This window comes from Periplaneta americana, chromosome 8 (assembly GCF_040183065.1).
Source record: "Periplaneta americana isolate PAMFEO1 chromosome 8, P.americana_PAMFEO1_priV1, whole genome shotgun sequence".
NCBI classification, from domain to species: domain Eukaryota; kingdom Metazoa; phylum Arthropoda; class Insecta; order Blattodea; family Blattidae; genus Periplaneta; species Periplaneta americana.
The window spans coordinates 88,750,547-88,770,237 of NC_091124.1; the positions used below are offsets into that span (position 1 = coordinate 88,750,547).

General features: G+C 33.8%; 1 protein-coding gene across 4 annotated transcripts in view; it reads left to right on the top strand.

The window, feature by feature from the left end:
• Positions 1 to 19,691, top strand: part of Gclc (glutamate--cysteine ligase) — a 99,013-nt gene that overhangs the window by 58,548 nt on the left and 20,774 nt on the right. For all 4 annotated transcript variants that reach the window (XM_069833239.1, XM_069833240.1, XM_069833242.1 and 1 more), the window contains 3 exons: positions 4,136 to 4,312; positions 7,265 to 7,446; positions 13,871 to 14,070. In XM_069833239.1, the coding sequence (XP_069689340.1) occupies positions 4,136 to 4,312; positions 7,265 to 7,446; positions 13,871 to 14,048 (537 nt within the window). In that variant the 3' untranslated portion in view covers positions 14,049 to 14,070. The remainder of the gene's footprint in view (positions 1 to 4,135; positions 4,313 to 7,264; positions 7,447 to 13,870; positions 14,071 to 19,691) is intronic.

Genomic DNA, 19,691 nt, shown 5'->3' on the forward strand with positions numbered 1-19,691 from the left:
ATGTATTAGTGTATTAGACTCATAGAATTAATAAATAAGATATAAATGTAATAAGACATATGAAAGTCAATAACTCTTGGTTATAGAAAATAGCCATAGAATACATAACTTTCTCCTCAACTAAAAGCAGTAATAGGAAGAAAGAATATTGCAAAAGTTAATCAATAAATACAAGGGGTAGGGGAGACTGTTGTACCTTTAGCATAGTGTATCTTTGAACATTTTTTGTTTTTTAATTTTTGCTGCTACCTAGAGAACTCAAACTGAAGTAGATTGTAGAGAAAGCCGCTAAGTAGCTCTGGTCGTAGTTTGTTTGATTTATTGCAAAGTGTGAGTTCTGTGGACGAAAGAATTTTTAGTACCAAAAATAAACATTTAGTTCATTGATATATGTTTTCTAACACAAAACCAGATTATATTTGTTACTATCTATCAAGTACATTGTGTTCTCTATCATGTATCATGTGGTGAGTAATAACATGTTTTTATTTCCATGATTTTTTCGAATCTAGTTTTGGGAGCCATATTTGTTTAAATGTGCACCCTTCTTGTACCTTTGAACACAAAACATCTTGTATCATGGAATATTCCAAGCTACACGATACTATCGGTTTTTGTTTTATTTTAAGATCATGACACGAAGTAGGTGTAGAGTTAAGAGGCCCCCAATTGATCCGGATGCCTTGAAGAAAGCTGTTGAAGCAGTTATTACTTCTCCAGGAAATAAAATCTCAATCAGAGAAACCTGCTCTGGTTTATGTTGGCAGATACATTTTAAATAAGACTGTCAGTTTTTACAGCTATATTCCCATCTATATTTCATGTGTTCCAATTTACAAGAGGGTATATTCCATGAACCTGTTGTACCTTTGAGCACCTTACATATCGCTTCATTTTATTTTTTCCATCCTTAATAGATCTGTAAAACAGGAAAATATATATAGGAAGTTGTAAAGGAATCCTCAATAATTATTTCAAGCATTTTTTCATTTACAAAATTTCACTTCCCAAAATAAAAAAAAATTAAATTTGAAAAGTATCTAAAGGTACAATAGTCTCCCCTGTACTTCATTGTATATTGATAATACAGATCAAATATAGAAAAATGGAGAAAATGTGATTATGTGAAAGATTTGTTAAGGCAGTCCTTGCCAAACAAATGAAATTACATTTTTAAGAATAATACGGAAATATAGGTAAACAATAGTTACACGAGAATAATGAAAAATGTTTTATTTAATTAATGAATTAGAACATAGAGATAATTTTTTAGTTTAATGTACAGTGAATGAAAATGTCAGGGTTGCTTCAGCAATTTCACAACTATACATCAACTGGTATCTAAAAGAAATATAGGCTGTTCAAAGAAATTTTTGTTGAACAAATGTATATTGCTACAAACTATAAATGCCCTATGCATGGATTATTATTATTATTATTATTATTATTATTATTATTATTATTATTGTTATATAATTATGTTAATGTTATGTTTTATTTAACGATACTCGCAACTGCTGAGGTTATCGGCATCACCAGTGTGCCGGAATTTTGTCCCGCAAGAGTTCTTTTACATGCCAGTAAATCTACTGACATGAGCCTGTCGTATTTAAGCACACTTAAAAGCCATCGACCTGGCCCGGGATCAAACCTGCAACCTCAGACATAGAAGGCCAGCGCTATACCAACTATGTCAACCAGGCCATCTAATAATATTAGATATTTGTCATCAACATTTATATTAGTTATGGTGTATCACAACTTATTTATATGGGTTTCACCATAACTTTCTATTACATATACCTACAATTAGCATGCAATCCCGACAGCCTGTTAAATTAATAATTCTTCTTCATTCGCTATTAACTTAACTCCAAACAGTCAATTTCTTCTTATTGATCTTAAATGCTCACTATCTATTCGTTCCACACTTATGTTCCTTTCAGCACACTAATCTTGCCAGCTAAATTTATATATTATTCCGTCTTTATACATCACATCTAACTCGTTATACTCTACATTATAATTATATAATTATTATTATCAATGGCGTAGCCAGACTAATTATTTTGGGTGGGCCAGATATGCAGGGTTTAGAAAGTACCTGACCCATCTCCTGACAATGCTGCTGTCGTCAACTCTCTTGAAACTCATTCTCGGAAGTCTTATTTAATAACATGCAAAATTTGCGGGTGCTTGTGTAAAGGGGGTTAAGTCAAATTGTAAGGTATGTAAACTTCTCTCCTTTGGTACTGAACAAAACCCTTTGTCACAAAATACGGAGTTCTGTAACTGCATCATGGATGGAAGAATGATTTAACCCCTTTAACACAAAAAAAAAGTAATTGTGGAGGGTTGAAATCTGTACTTATCCCAGTTAGTGAACCAACCCCCTTTACACGAACACCTGCGAATTATGATAAACAATCATGCAAGGCATATCTATACAAACGCTTCATAAGGTGAACTGGAGCTGTCGAGATTTCCTAGCAACGAATCTGTCGATCGCTGATGATGGGTCCTTCAACAAATCCCAACTTTTCTCTTAATGGATAGAATTGCTAGATTACAAAGCCTTGACATGATTGTCGAATTTTGCTTCGTTTCAGAGCTGTGAAAAGTGTTATATCATTGCCGTAATGAAGGACGAACATTTACTAATATCCATTTTTGGAGACTGAGGTGCTTCTGATAATGAATTTGCAAGAGCAAGAATATCGTCTAAACATACCAAATAAAATAAGGTGTCAAATTGTTCTAGCTGATGTAACAATTCAGCAGCCTCCACAGTTTCCTTCTTTTTATCGCTGCCAATTTTTTAGGCCCAACCCAACACAGTTAAATTGGCTCGTGAAGGAATGAACACATTTTTTACTTTTTACCTTAATGCTATCGACTGTAACTATTTCTCTGGATCTGTGGTTTAGTTTTAATGTTGAGTATTTTCCATAAAAACGCAAATTTTGCATATTTTTTGGGTGGGCCTGGGCCCATTTGGCCCACCCACTGGCTATGCCACATTATTATTATTATTATTATTATTATTATTATTATTATTATTATTATATTATTATTATTATTGTTATTATTATTATTATTACAGTAGAACTTGGTTATAACGACATCCAAGGGACCTTGAAAATTATGTTGTTACAAACGAGTGTCGTAGTAACCGAGATTCATATTATCAGTCTAGTGAGGTGGAAAATGAAAAATAATAAACACAATTAGGCTTATTTTACATTTATGTAGTCACTTTTAAGCATACCATGAACACAATAAAATACACGTACAATTATAAATACAGTATTCTGTTTTAAAACAGTTTGTTCGTTACTCACCAAACTTATTTACTGAGGAGTGAAGTAATCAGTCATTTTACTCTGTTGTCTCCTACTTGCCCAATATACGCTTTCTAAATTAAATTCTATGTTCATTATTTCTGTTGCAATTTCACTGCTCCTCCTAGCTTCATACTCCCTCCTCTAGCTTCATAGAAATATTCACAATTCTAATGGCTTCTAAAATGTCACTCACTTCTTTTAGTGGCCATACTGCGTTAAAATGCGTGCACTTAGTGAAAACTTCGTGTCGAAACTCATCGCATGCAGGTACCATTAACACCGTTTGAATTCGGGCAAGTTACAATGGGATGGGGAATCTGCCTGCATTCCAGAGGTCTATGATAGAAGGGAACAGTAAAGGATTTGCCAGATTTCAGCAAAATATTTCTTAAAATCTTTGGTTCTTAGAAAATTGTATTCCAAATTGAGGTTGAAAATGGCGTTATATGCGAGGTAGTCGCATATACGTTTGTCGTATTAAGCAAAGTAAAAAAGCATATGTCTTACGGGGAATTAGTTGGGACTACAGAATATTTGACGTTATAGGCGAGGTGTCGCACAAAACGAGGTCGCTATAACCAAGTTCTGCTGTATTATTATTATTATTATTATTATTATTATTATTATTATTATTATTATTATTATTATTATTATTGCCATTGTGGAAATGTAGTGTTGATTGTAGTTTTATGTAGTTTTGTATTTTACATAAGAGTGGTGAAAGGTGGAGGTTGTGCTGGGACCTGAGTCCTGCAGTTAAGGATGTGTGAACTGTTACTGTGTGTATTTAGGTTGATGAGAACATGAGGCGCGCCCAGAAACGTGATGCTCTGCGGCAGGAAGAATTTTATTTTCGTAAAGATATCACAACTTGTGTTTCCCCGCCTGCTGCTACCTCATGCTGCCACACCAGTGACTGCAGTGATGTGTATACACCCATGACAATTGATCAGATCATCAATGGCAAGGTAACTTTTTGTTCATTTCTTTATCAGGAAACTACATTGTTATCAGTAAACAATCATTAACAGTTTGCGTGTTTGTAAGAATGAAATTGTTACACTCTCTACAGTGGTATTCCATTTATACAATAATGAAGTGAAATAACCAAAACAGTCTACAACTGCTTTAAGTACAGTAGAGTCTCGATTAATTATCGGACCTAAACTGGACCTGGAAGGAGTTGGATAAGGAAGCAGATATGATTATCAGGGTTATTTCATTGGGTTAAAGGCAGTGGACATTAATGCTTATTGTCTACACAGGTAGGCAGGTGGGACCTTTAACCTCCTGCTGCTTGTGGGCCTTGGCCTATAAAATGGGAATCTTTACATTTTACAATTTCAATACAACTTGAACATTCATAACTCTAGGCTGTAAACCTTCGAACTCTTTAAATTTTCCCCATCACATGATATTTTGCCCATAATATTTTACTTATAATGTACACAATTTATATATTGGTTAGGCTTGAACATTGTTATAGATATACAGACAGGAAACTGCAATAAGCTAAAAAGTGGACCACCTGGTATGTTGTCTATGAATGTAATTCCTCAATCCGGTGCATATATTACCATCAATAGGGATTGTGAGGAAGATCATGAAACGATGACAGATCTCAGCTCTGTTAAATTAACTTAGCTTATTTGACATTAAAGAGGTAGGCACAATAGGCCTAATCCACCAATTGTTAGATACTATGAGTCATTTGTATTTTACACATCTATGAAAGTGCTGGAAATTACATTTTCATAATTTTCGTTAAAGAGTGTTGTTTAGAAAACATAGAAGTCTAGAATATGAAGAAACTAGCACAAACTCTAGTGCAAAGTATACAGGAATGTGTATATAACTTTAACTACACCATGTATCAAAAAGATGGATCCAATTTCAAAGCTGTATATATCGCAATGGCAATAAGTTATAATTACACAACAGATTGCATATAGTTTAGTGAGTTGCCAAGTTTTACTCACCATGTTATAAGTGCTCTTTGTGTCCTTCATCTGCTGCATGGACAACATCAAGGCGACAGCTGAATTCGTTCCAAACTCTTCTCAGAGTGCCTACTTCCACTGAATTCACTGTTGCTACGATTCTGTTTCTGAGTTCATCCATACGTTTTCATCATTTCATAGTGTATCAAACCAAGTGCCTCATTGCAAAGTAAGCTTACATCTGCAATGTAGTTCCTGACATTCCCAAGTATGCACTGGCTCAGGATTACTTCCCAGACCATAAGTTCCTATTCGAAAGTTGAAAGTTGTTGTATTTCGACCCTTCTGTAAGCTCCTTAAGTTTGTGCGCAACCTTTGAATCACTCTGTATAATGATTCAAACATTAGGAAAAAATATTTGGAGATAAAATTGTCAGAATCATATACTTAGAACAAAGAAGCGAAACAAGGTTGTGTCCTATCACTTATTTTATTTAATGTTGTCATAAATGAAATCATTTGAGAATGGGAAATATTTTCAATAAGGAAATTCCATTAAGTGATCAGAGTTAAAATTCAGATACTGCTATTTGCAGATAATCAGATCATAATGGATACATTTGAAGATGATCTCCAAATTGTAGCAAATGAGTTAATAAAAACTGGCAGGAAATTTGGCATAGAGATATTAACAGCCAAAACAACATCAGTAGGAATATGCGAGTCAAACTCACAGAACAAGTCTCCAACTTCATACATTTGGAAAATCTACTATCTACTAACAATAAAAAATTAAAAAGATATTGATTTAAAATTACAAAAATACAATAAAATGACTGGACTAATTAAACGTTATTGCGACAAACACGTGCCAACTGGCACTAAATTACATCTTCATAATATTTGTTCTAAACAAAATTACTATATGAAAGCGAAACTTGGGTCATAAATAGCAGAATGCAATAAAACTGGAAGTTGCACAAAAGAGGTTCATTGTAATAGTATATTGTACAGTACTGAAGTGCAAAAGGATGAATGAGAAGATCAAGGGGCTGTGGATCAGCCTTTTTGTACAGTTTGCTATGTCAGGAACTTGTGGAAAGGTTTCATGTCAATGATGAAGCAATTCACACACCTACGAGGAATTGGAATGTAATACAAGATTGGTAAATAAATTCTATATGATCTGACCAGTCATCACAAAGAAAAGTGACAGCAGTTTGTGTTTCACTGCCTATTTGTTTTAGCCATTAAGCTTTTCTCAGCTATGTTGACATGTGTTGAGAAATGGATTCTTTACAAAATGTCCTTTGGAGGAGCACAACCACATACTGCAAAACATCCATGCGACAACAGATTTCCCTGATTACCTATTGGATCGACAGGAATCATTTGTTATGATGTTATGAACTTCTGCCTCAGGAACAAACTATCTTCACTCAGATATATTCAGACGAAATAGATCAGGTCAACGAAATTCTTCATGAGCAGCAATTTGGGTTTCTCAATTGTAAAGGTGTCTTCTTCCTTCAGGACATTGTAAGACTACATACTTCTCAACATACGCTGGAAGCTATAGAGAGCCTTGAATGGGAATCTCTAGTGCAGTCTCTGCATTCCCCATATCTCTCACCAATAACTGAAAGAGGCTGACAGCATACTGATAACAGCCTAAGCAAGGGATGTGTGATGCCAACTGCAGAGATTAAATTTTATGTCCTGTGAGTCTCCAGTAACAAGTAAACTGTGTAACTAAAAGTATCAATACTAAGAAAATGCATTCTCACCTATCATCCTGCCGTAATGGTAATGAATTTCATCTTAACTATGATAGGCTAGCATAATTTCAGAAAGATCGTGGTTGACCACATATGGAGGCATTGAAAACCAGCCAGCTATCCTGTAGTAAAACATTGTATTGATTTCTGAATTTAATACTGTATTTGGTTGCAGCAAAGTGATAAGTTGACATTGTTTCAGGCAGATGAATTTCCTGGACTTATACCACTTATCAACAGTTACCTGAGTGGAATGGATGTGGATGCAGACACCCACTGCACCATTCAACAGTACTTAAAACTAATTCAACGACGAGCATCAGGTGACTTGCAGACCACAGCAAGCTGGATGAGGCGATTTGTCCAGTCACATCCAGATTATAGGTGAGTCTTCAGTGTAGGTCGATTGTTGCTGACGAGAATGAGCTTGGGAAGTCTGTAATTACTTAAAATAAGGAGTAATGAAAATAGTAATTTCTATGCTTTTTGTTAGTAGAAATTCGTGCAATTTTGTACAGCTGTCATTTCACACCATTGGCATAATTTGCATGAAAACTAATAATTTTCGTTCGGTCAGCTATCTTTAGAAGTGTGAAATTATGACATTAATTTTTTTTTACAGCAAAATTCTTTTTAAAAATAGCATTTAATAACAGTTACTTGAAAAAAAAAAAAAAAAGCATTTATAAGCTAAAACCTGTTTTTCTATTTTCTGTATTTGAGAAGGTAAATGAAAATAATCAATGGTTTTCTTCTGGAGAACAATTGGCGGAACTGTCTAGAATATATTATAACATAGGGGGAGATGGTTGCTGTCTATTGTATGGGAAATTTGTTATTTTTAACCTTCTTTTCGTACAACTTTAAAATTTTCAACGTCTAAGTGGAATTCAAAGCAAAATTATGTTAACACAATTATTAACACATTTCTCAGTTCTGTTTTTTTGTTTACTCAACTGTCCAAAGACAGGTCTAAACCTCATAAATGATACCAACAAGACACCATTTATGAGGCAACTAGGCCAAGAGATAATGGGGTAGGGTGGCCAGTTCCTTTCTCCCTCCATTGCATACATCGCTGATTAGCTACATATTAACACTAATCAGATTTCAGATGCATATAAACATTTGTTCTTTCACATATCGTCAAGTGAGATGTACTGCCTGATAATAGAGGCATATGTTCTGTTATGAAAAATAAAACAAAAAGGTGCCGGAACACCGGTGTTCTGCCAGAAAAAAACACTGAAAATAAGATATATAAAATAGTAATGGCCATACTGATCAATGTTATAGCGTTCATTTAAATAACTATAGTTTCAATTGTATTGAAAAAAACAACCAATCAAACAAAACCCATGAAATTGCAAAAAAAAAAAAATAAATAAATAAATAAAAAGTACAGTTATACATTAACACTCAGTACTTTCGTGGGCTACTTGCAGCCCACTCTTTTTTATAGTGCTATGACGTCTTTGCGAATCAAGCAGCGACATTTTTCTTTTGTATATCTTTCCTGCATACTTATAACAATGCATCAGTGGTGGTTATAGTTTATGACTTGACCAGATGTTCAGAGTGAGAGTAATTATTATTCCTTGGGCTGTAGTTGTAGCCCATGCAAGTTAATCCATAACTTTATTTTCGAAGCAACTTCTCATAAATTTCATGTTTTAGCAAATCAAGCGGCGACATCATCTTTTGTATACCTTTCCCGCACACTTGTAACATTGCATCGGTGCTGTTATAGTTTATGACTTGACAGATGTTCAGAGTGAGAGTGGTTATTATTTCTTGGGTGCAGTTGTAGACCACCCAAGTAAACCCATATCTTTATTTTCGAAAAGGCTTCTCATAAATACAAATACATTAAAAAGTTAAGTAAAAGATATATAAAATTAAGAAATGTAATAAAAATAAAACAAGGAAATGAACAATTTAAAAAAAAAAAAGATTACAAATTATAACATTAAAATAAAGGACAAAATTGTAATGGGCTACAATAATAGCGCATGCGAGCAATAATGGGATTATTATAAGTTCAAGAACTGAAATGTTAGACAATCCATTATGCTATCACAGTATAACACTAAAAATGAATTTCAGGGAGGTGGGATATAATGGTTGAGACTGGATTAATCTTGCTTAGGATAGAGACCAATGGCAGGCTTATGTGAGGGAGGGCAATGAACCTCCAGGTTCCTTAAAAGCCATGTGTAAATAAGTGTAACAATGAACATTCGTGTTTAAATCCAACAGCAACTGGCAGCAGTTTGTAATTTAAAAACCAGCAATCGAAATATTACAAACAGCTGGTCCCTCGCTTCATCCCTGCCCAGGAATGATATTCATGTTCATATCCATGTCAGGTATCAAAGGTATACTCTCTTGTCCACGTGCTCTGTAGCAGATTAATATTCCACGTGCGAAATTCAAGATATGCCAGACTTCACAAAAACAAAGATTCCAGCCGTGTTCTGAAGAACGAAACAAAATCAGCAAAATTATTCAAACTGAAAAAAAAAAAAAAAAGAGATTATGCATTCTTTGAAATTGCTTCTATTTCGCTGAAAATATAATTTGTCGTGGCAATATCTATTTATAAGATTAATTCGCAATAATGAAACTGCTTTTGAAGGGTTGCAGTTGTGGTGAAATGTAAAGCAAACTGAAAAAAAGGAGCAAAAACACTTCTTATATTTATGCAATTTTACCTTAATGGTACTCATTTCATATTGGAGTGAAAGTGGCAAGTTGTAGCCGATTTAAGTGAACACCATATTTTAACATTTTGGTGGCTACTTCATTCACACACAACCCCCAGAATGTCTGGAGGACCACATCTGTTGTTGGTCGACTGGTCCACTGGACCTAGCTGGGAGATCTTGTTGATCACCAGCTTTCCTTCCTTAAGCCACTGAAGGACGATTTTAGTGCCATAGCAGGTCAGCACTAGGAACAGAAAAGTAGAAAGAGGAGGAAGGAAAGGGAAATGAACCCCTAGGCCTCGAATGCTCTAATGCCATCGGGGTCGAAGAAAGTAAGAGTTCAGTCAGAGGACTGGATAGGAAAGGGTAAAGAGGGAATTAGGTATTGAATAGAGGAAAATTATACCAAATTCAGTCATTAATTCATCAAGCTGACCAGTGCTAATTGTTGAGCAGCCCCTCCCTTTAGTTCAGCTCGTAAAATTATGGTTACTAACAGCTGCACCACAGGAAGGTAGGGATGGGACATTGGGTATTTGTCCAGGTTGGTTCCTTAAAGCCTTCAATGGGAAGGATTAATGGCACTGATTCAATATGAAAAACTTATCAGATTACCAGGAAACAATTGGCATTCATACAGTCCTCTCTGTAGATTGAAAACTCAAAAAAGTTTCATATCCATTGTTCAAGAATTAAAACAGAAAATCAATATCCCGAATTTAAAAGAAAACTTACAAATTAAACCAAACCCTTTAACTCTATTAATATAGAATATAATCTAAATTTAACAGAAGAAATACTGAAATCAGAAGTAAACACTGAAATACTAAAACAATTGTCTTTAGAGACAATTAATATTAGGTACCCTCTACAAAACTGGCTTCATTTATACACTGATGGATCCTTGATCTTCAGAGAACAAGGTGCTGGTGCAGGTGTTACGTGCTGTCTCTTCTCACTTTATAGATCTCTAAGGGTTTGGAACAACATGTTTTGATGGAGAAATCATTGCAATAAGTGAAAGTCTCAGGAATCTTCTATGCCACATCAATAAATTTAAGAATGCCGTTGTATTGTCAGATTCCAAAGCAGCTATTCTATCAATCGTCTCTAAACACACACCTTCATCTCAAACAGCAGAAATAACTAAAATGCTCTCTCAACTAATATCACTCAATAAAAGAATTGTATTCCAATGGATACCATCCCATTGTGGAATCCTGGGAAACGAGATTGCGGATGCTTTAGCAAAGAAGGGCAGCACTGCTACTTACAGACCTGTTACTAAATCTACGTATTACTCTGTGAAAAGATTTATTAAATCTACATACTTAGACTTCAACAAACAAAATTTGATAACACAATCTCAAGGGAAAAAATGGAACTCTGTGATATCATAATCCACAGTTAATTCCCGATTTACCACGAAAATCGTCTGTAGCTGCATTTAGATTGTCAACAGGCCATGATTGTTTGGCCAAACACCTGCATAGAATTAGAATATATCAGTCCCCTAACTGCCCATTGTGCAACTCAAACCAAGAAATGGATTCGGAACACCTCAAAATCTGTGCTTCAGTGGCTGACCATGATAATATGTTTGAAAAATATTGGAGTGCAAGGGGTCAAATGACTTTATTATAAAACAACAACAACATATTTATGCAATTGCAATATTTTCATGCTTCTACTTATATTGTCATTATTAATAGAGGCTGTGAACCAATATAATATAATTAATTGGTAAAATATGTTTTTGAAATAAAATTACAGGATTAATTTTTATACATCTTGATTGCACAACTTTTAACACTGTATCACTTCAGAATATGTATTATTGGTCTTCTTCAGAACTGGTCGTTGCTGGCCTTGGCGCATCGCATACAGAACAAATAACACTCTACAAAAACATATCAACACACAAACAACACAAACAAACAAATACAACCACACAGACGTATACAAACTCAAATGTAACACCTGCAACAACTTCTGCATAGGACAGACAGACAGACAGATCATTTCAAACACGTTACAGAGAACACATCACAGCCATAACAAAATTACAAAACACCTCCACATATGCAGAACACATCACAAATGCTAACCACACCTACAGAGACATCAACACAGACATGGAAATACTACACATCCAACCAAAAAGCCAGAAACTAAACACACTAGAATAATATGAAATATACAGACACACAAAAGCACACCCCAATGAAATTCTCAACCCACAACTCAATTTCAGAACACACACACTCTTTGACTCCACATTACACTACACAAACACACCCTCACAGGAAACAAAACGTGGTGCCAAGACCAGCAACGACCAGTTCTGAAGAAGACCAATAATAGGTCGAAACATGTAAACCAGGTACGATAGAATTTAACACAAGAAAGTCATATAATAAATATGTCGTATAATTTTTAACATATAAGATTCATTTAAGCATTTATTTTGTATTTAGCATATTATTTTGTAATGCTCTCTTAACATTTCTCCAATTACTTTTCTTTTTAATTTTTCTCCTTGCATAGGATAAAAGTGGCACTGAATTAGCATAGATAGAAATTTTTAACTATTGTCTAGGAATTCTTATTCTTTGATTTTGATATTCTATGTCTTTATTTGTTGTCTACCTATTTTATTGCTGTTGGATTTGTAAATGTCATTTTAGGTTTTTAAAATTTTATTTTGTTAAATTTAGTTAACTATTAGGATTTTTTATATATTTATTTCAAATAGGCATAGTAACTTACATTTCATGCTTTAGTCATATTTGTATAAAACACCTCATTCGTCACCAGTGTGGCTCAGTCAGTTAAGGCACTTGCCTGCTGGACTGAAGTTGCGCTCGGGCACAGGTTCGATCCCCGCTTGGGCTGGTTACCTGGTTGGGTTTTTTCCGAGGTTTTCCCGAACTGTAAGGTGAATACCAAGTAATCTATGGCGAATCCTCGGCCTCATCTCGCCAAATACCATCTTGCTATCACCAATCTCATCGATGCTAAATAACCTTGTAGTTGATACACCGTCGTTAAATAACCAACTAAAAATACCTCATTCAACTTACTCTTTATACAACAGTGAAGATAATGCGGATTAAAAATACCTGTCATCCTGCCCTGCCATCTTCAGTGAAAGCTGTGTTGTTTCTAAATACTGGAAGGCTCGACTGCTAGTGGCTTCATTGCCAAATGCGGTATATTGAAAAACAACTACACTCAGTAATCCTCAATCTTCTTTTTCTGTCAAGACAAGAAAAAATTGTATGTGCTTAAAAACGAAATAACCATAATTGCTAATCACTCAGAGATGTAGGCTACAGTATTTTATATCGATCAAAGTGTAGTTAACAGTGACACTTTGTTAAATGATATTTGTTTGTTTGTCAGGAGGGTCCGACACTTAGTCTATGTCTAAGCTTTGATCAGATGTACACACGTTTCAAAGTAGTGCATGTTTTATCAAAGCCTTTATAATATTTTAACATGTGCATATGCCAGTGTTCTCTTGTAGATAGGAGAACAGTGATATCAAGCTTATTGCAAAATTTTGTGTGTATAAGCTATGAAGAATTACAGAGATAGTGATATTTACAAAATATTTAATGTGTAGTTTCTCTAAATTAAAAATAAAAAATGAAATGGAGAAGCCAAAATGGTACATAGTAATCATTCAGATACAGCAAATGTTCAGTTCAGTCCATGACAGGGTCGGATTAATGTTTCTAATTACGGTTAAATTTCTCAAAAGTGTCAAATTTAGATTAAATAAATGTTAACTTCAGCATGTTCTGATTTTGATAAGCTATAAAATAAAGTAAGATCAAAGAACTCTTTTGACTGGCAGCCTACGTAGTTGTGACGATTTTCATTAAAATGCAGCTAGCATTTGGTCATAGTGCTTAATTTACATCCTTAAAGTTCTTCATCAGTTAATGAGAACAATTACCCATTCAGATACTTATTAATACTATTTTATTGCTATGTTTGATATGCCAAACATTCACAATACAAATTCTATGTGATAAAGGTATAAATTTTACTTATGTGGTTTTTTTCCTTCTGTTTTTTTTTTTTTTCTTTAGACATGATTCTGTGGTGAGTGAACGTATAAATTATGACCTCCTAACTCAGATTCATGGAATACAGACTGGTGAAATTCCTTGTCCTGAACTGTTGGGCACAAGTCTACAGTCAAAAACTCAAGAATCAATTCCTGCAGCACTTGAAAAGGCTGAAGCGATAAATGGTGAATGTTGCTGAATTTACCGGTGTATTGTTGAAGGTAAGTAGCAATGACCGGAGACACGGAAGGAACGATAATAAAGAAAGTAATGAATGAATAATTTAGCTGTTTTCCCAAGCCATTTCTTTACAAAAAGAGAAGGCAAGGCTGTGTATATACCAGTAAAAGTAAACATGGTAGTATCCAAAATCACACACATGCACACTTACACAAAGTTTGTTAAACTGTTTTTCATACAGTTCATCCCATGGATCTGTTGCTTGTAGAGATTTCGTCATTCATTGCAATTTAACGAAAAAGTTTGTTTTATTATCATTTCAAATTTCAGAAAAACAAAATGGTTATGAAAGTGCAAATATGGGAGAATTATGTGGAATTGGCTAGGGTTGAATCGAGTGCAAAAGTTCCTAATTAATTTTAAAGAGACTCTTGTGACAAGGTCTGTGTAATAGAAAACAAATAAAGTGACATTTCTTCTAGGTTTTCAGCTTGTTCTGCATTTCTTTTTTCATAAATTTGGCTGCAGTTGTGTACTGTGATTTTTTTTAGTATATGATGCTGTACTTATTGGCATGTAGCCATTTGCGTCTTTGCCTACTTTTCGATGATTATGATAAATCTTGTTCTGAGGTTGGGACACCTATTAGGTCGGTTTCTGTTCATTCCATATAGTAGGGTGACTTAAGTATGGAAATAGATAGGATGGATGAAGATGAAGGTGATAATGACCGCGAAATGGGCCCAGGATCCAGTGCCGAAAATTACCCAACATTTGCTCAAAATGGGTTGAGGGAAAATCGCGAAAAAAACCTCAACCAAGCAACTTGACCAACCAGGCTTCGATCCCGGATCTGCCAGTTTTGCAGTCATATGCTGACCACTACTCCAGAGTGGTGGACACTGTGATAATATGTAATGTTAAAGTTTAACTTTTAGTTCTGGGCACGTAGTGAGATGTATCAAGGATGAAAATGAGAGCTCACTTTTTAATACTGTTTTCAGAAAGATAATGTTTTGGCAATACCCCAGAAAGCTGAGAAAATGTTACCAGTAATACTGGTATTGAGAAAATGTGTGTGTGTGTGTCTAATGCCTACCCGCTTCACTTTGCGTGATTACTTCTAGAAACATCCATGGGAAGGACTGTATGAATATTAAAGGCTTAATTACTAAATTATATAATATTATACATTATAGACGAAAGAGATCATACTTTGATATAGCTATGATTTGGTAAACAAAATTATTGTATGAAATTAATTAATAGTTATAAATAATTGTCAGTAAGTAATTAAAAGATAAAATCTTAATACATTCCAAGTTTTAACGGTGTTTTTTTTTTTTTTTTTTTTTTTTTTTTTTTTTTTTTTTTTGGCCTGTATAGAAGGCAATGGTGTCTTCAAGTTGTTCCAGTGCAAAAATATGAGTAATTTCATTAATGCAAATGCCCTTATTTGGGACTGTTAGTTGGTTTCCAAGAAACTGATTACTGTGTTAAGTAAATTTAATTTTCATGTGTAGAAGAAGTATAGATCGAACTATTTTCTATTGTATTAACGAATAAGAAATTCACTACGTTTCATGTAATTAGATTAAGTGTAAATAGCCATATCTTAATGCAGAATGTCCAAATTTTACATTGAAAATAAAGTGATGTACAAAATTAGACACAAAAATGTTATGTACATATGAATATATGTTATTTAATGGTCCTGATGACATTTATATGGATATAATTAAAACATATCCCATTACCAGCTGTTAAAACCAGAAATTACGATCTGTAGAGTGTTTTCCTTTAGCAGAAATGGTGAGTTTGTTGTAAAAACAGTAAGAATGCATCATAGTTTCCATATTGTACTGTATAAAATCATAAATGTCCTTGCTTGTAATGGATACATGTTATCGTATGTAAAAGGTATGACCTTTTTTTTTTCCTTCTCCAAAGTATAGTCAATAAATGATTTATTAAATTGTGTTGATTAACATGACACCCTCGAAACTGAAGGTTTACATATATTTATCCATATTTTTAGTCAAATAATTAAATACTGTAATATAAATTCACACTTTTGTTGTAACTCAGGTGATGGAAATATTTTGTGAATATATCATTTAAAAAAACTATTATTATATCTTCTCTCACACTATCTTGATGGTGTGTACTTGCAGCTGCGTAATTTTAACAGATAGACCTCTCATAGCATAAGAATTATACGAATAGGCTATTGTTGGTTCAACCTGCCCTCTTCTCAGATGTTAAATGAACATGACTTTGAAATGTTAATATATTTATGGAGCCCCTACATCAGTGGTGACTCGTGCCAGATAAATTAGGTGAAGGTCAATAGAATTCTGGGTAAGTTCCTGATATCAACTCGTAATGGTATTTAAAGGCACCGGAGTTTCTGAGCTTTTGTAACAAGTGTTCTTTCACACTCTATTTCGCAAATATACGTGTACTAAATACAGTTCTGTATTTGTATTTTCAAAAGAATGTATACAGTTCATACCTTAAACAGATGGAGAGAAATAACCCAACATTGTTTTTTGTCGGTACACAGGACTTAGTTTTTGTACACGCTCAACTGTAATTGTCTGCAGGTAGTCCATGAACGAAGTGATCATCACAAATGATAAATTTAACTTGGGAATATTGTACCGAATTTTTTGACAATCTTTGGTTTAGTCATACAAGCCTGTTCAACCTCTCCTAAAATTTTCAATTTCGTTTGAAGGTCATTGCTGGTTTTTTTTTTGCGTTTTTCCATTACAAAAAATTAACACTGTACCACTGCTGTGTTAAATATGAAGTACTGTATATAATATGAAATCTTTCCACTCACTGAATTATGTAAAAACCTTTTCACACACACTACTGAATTACACTTACACAAGAGGAATCTGATCCTTTCTTATCTCTTAATGATAAAGAACTGTCTTCTGTCTTCCTGTACAGTAGCGGCACTTATTGGTGTGCTGTGACTACAAGTTACACTGTCTGACTCGCGAGGTATTCTGTATATGCACAAGCTATAGTGCTAAGCTGACAACGACTTGGCAACAACACTCTTCCTAAACTCTTAGTGCTAAAAGTAGCTCATATCAAGGAATGTGTGCACTTATTCGAAGTTTATGTTAAAAGAATTTCGTGTTAACCGAATAAGCTGCCATAAGAATATATTACGCATTCCTGCAGGGACCATGGTTTCTGCTCATGTTACACCGAAATTCGTGTTAAGCAAGTATGTGTTCACAAGGGTTTACTGTATATACTGGTACCACTTCATTATGAAATGGTATTCTGGGTTAGTTAACATTGATCCTTAGGTTTGTACTTGTCTCACCTTTTCTTATTATGGTAGAGCAGCATCCAAAATACACTGGTACCACAGTAGTTATGATAAGTCCATTCTGTGTATGTGCACATGGAAGATACACATAAACGAGCATTTCATGCAAGAAAATCGTAGTGATTTGATATGGACGTTATTTTGCTCGAGATTTTTAAAGATAAATAGTGTGTTACTTTTTTTTATAAAAAAAAAAAAATATTTTTTTTTAGAAGAGGGTGGGGGGGGGGAAGAGTCTTGTGAATAGATTGTGAAAAAGTTTCCCTCTAAAGTGTAGATTGAGCAGAATTTAAAAGAAAAGATTATATTGATCCCTCAAGACCTGTCAGAAGGAGTCATGAATTGTACTGCATGCCATTGCTTCTTTTTCTTCTTCTTCTTCTGATTTGAAGTTTTATATTTCAACTATAGCATTTAGGCATGAATGTTCCATTGCACACCATTGCTTGCTTTGTCTGGTGATCACTGAACATAGATGAAATTTCACTTTCTAAACAATCTTGTACCAAACAAAATGTAGAAGAAAAACATCAACTAGTGCATTATATAGGAGTATTGGATACTAAGTACTTCAGGCCTAAGAAAAAGCACCAGTTTTAATGATAACCAGTGGCACAGCGATCAAGATTAACTTAGTAATAATAATAATTAATTATTCTAAAAAATGAATTAAAGTAAGGGTATAATTTTACGTCTCTAATTAAGAATCTTAAATGTTTGAATAAGTAAAATTAATACTCTGCTAACACTCTTACCTTATCGTTTATAATGCAGTGTATTATTTTTTAAATAGTACATTTAAATGTTAGATACTGATACTTTTATTTTCAATTGAGGGGTTCACAACCAGAGTGGACCAAATCCTTCTGGAATAATTTTGAGAAATTGAGTCTTAAAGTTCCTGGCTCATGCTTAGCAACCTTCACCTTCCATAGGAAATGCTGCCCTCTGTGGAGTAACAAATGAGTTATGAACTTGGTTTGTTATGGCAATGAATAAATCTAAGTTTTCTTCATCCGAGATTGTATTAATCCACAAACTAACCACTGGTGGACTTGGTCCACTCTGGTTGTGAGCCCCTCAATTATTATGTCATAAATATTAATTTATTACAGTATCCATCGAAATGCATAAATAAAATTCCTTACAAATGTAGTTCTTTACTAGGTTACCTAAATGCAATATAATAAATATCAATACATGATTAATATTTCCATTATTTTTATGACACACATTTTTAATACTTTAATATAAATTCATATTTTAGTTAAATTTAGGGACATATAACTTTAGTTTTAGTTTTCTGTATCAGTGCGGAAAGTTTAAGTGGGCATCTATCTATTCAGGAAGAATATTCATTACTATTTCTGTAATACTCCACGTGCCCCTTGCTCCTTAGCGAGAATGCACCTATGTAATTTGGTACATGTCGTTACTCCTTTGTGGCAGTGGACCGATGCAGCTCACAACATATCATTATTGGAAAAATAAATGAAGTATAAATATCATCGTTATTAGAGCCTATATGTATAACATTCAAGATATTACTAGTGGCTTGAGTAGCCACTTTGCTCGCAATTATAGGAATTCCACGAATCCCCTGCCTTCTTTTTTTATTTGAAAGAGTATTATTCTCTTATAACCTAGTTAAAATATGTAAAATCAAACTTATATAATTCAATTTAGGTGTATAATTTTAGCTGTCTTTATTTTAATTCTAACACTATTGTCCCTTTCTAAGGAATGAAATCAAATTTGCATAATTATAGGCTATTTAGATACATTAAGTTTAGTTTTATATGTCTTAATTCTAACATTGCTGCCCTCTTCTGATGTGCCTATAAAAACTATGACTATATATATATTTTTAGAGCCAATTTTAATATTTTAAAACATAATGTGATTTTTTTAGAGTTCAAACATCTTAGGTCTACTCATAAAAATATTAATAAAATAATCAAAATAAATTTGGCACTATGGGCATGGACAGAATCACGAAAATCACTTAATCGCGTATAGTAATTCTAGGAGGTGGATGTTGATGACCTAAAAATTTACTTAAAATGATCATTAAAATGCCCTTAACTAATGGAAAAATGACATGAAATTAAATGAAAATGACATTTAAATATTATTCATTGTACTCACACCACAACTTCTTAAAAATTAGTCACCTTGTTTCAATGACTGTCCTGCAAATCTAGGAGAGAGGAGGCAACTTCCTGGAATTTGGCTAAGATAAAGGAAAAGGACATGCAACAAAATGAAGGTTTTAAGGGAAAACTATAGATTTTAATGAGGGTTTAC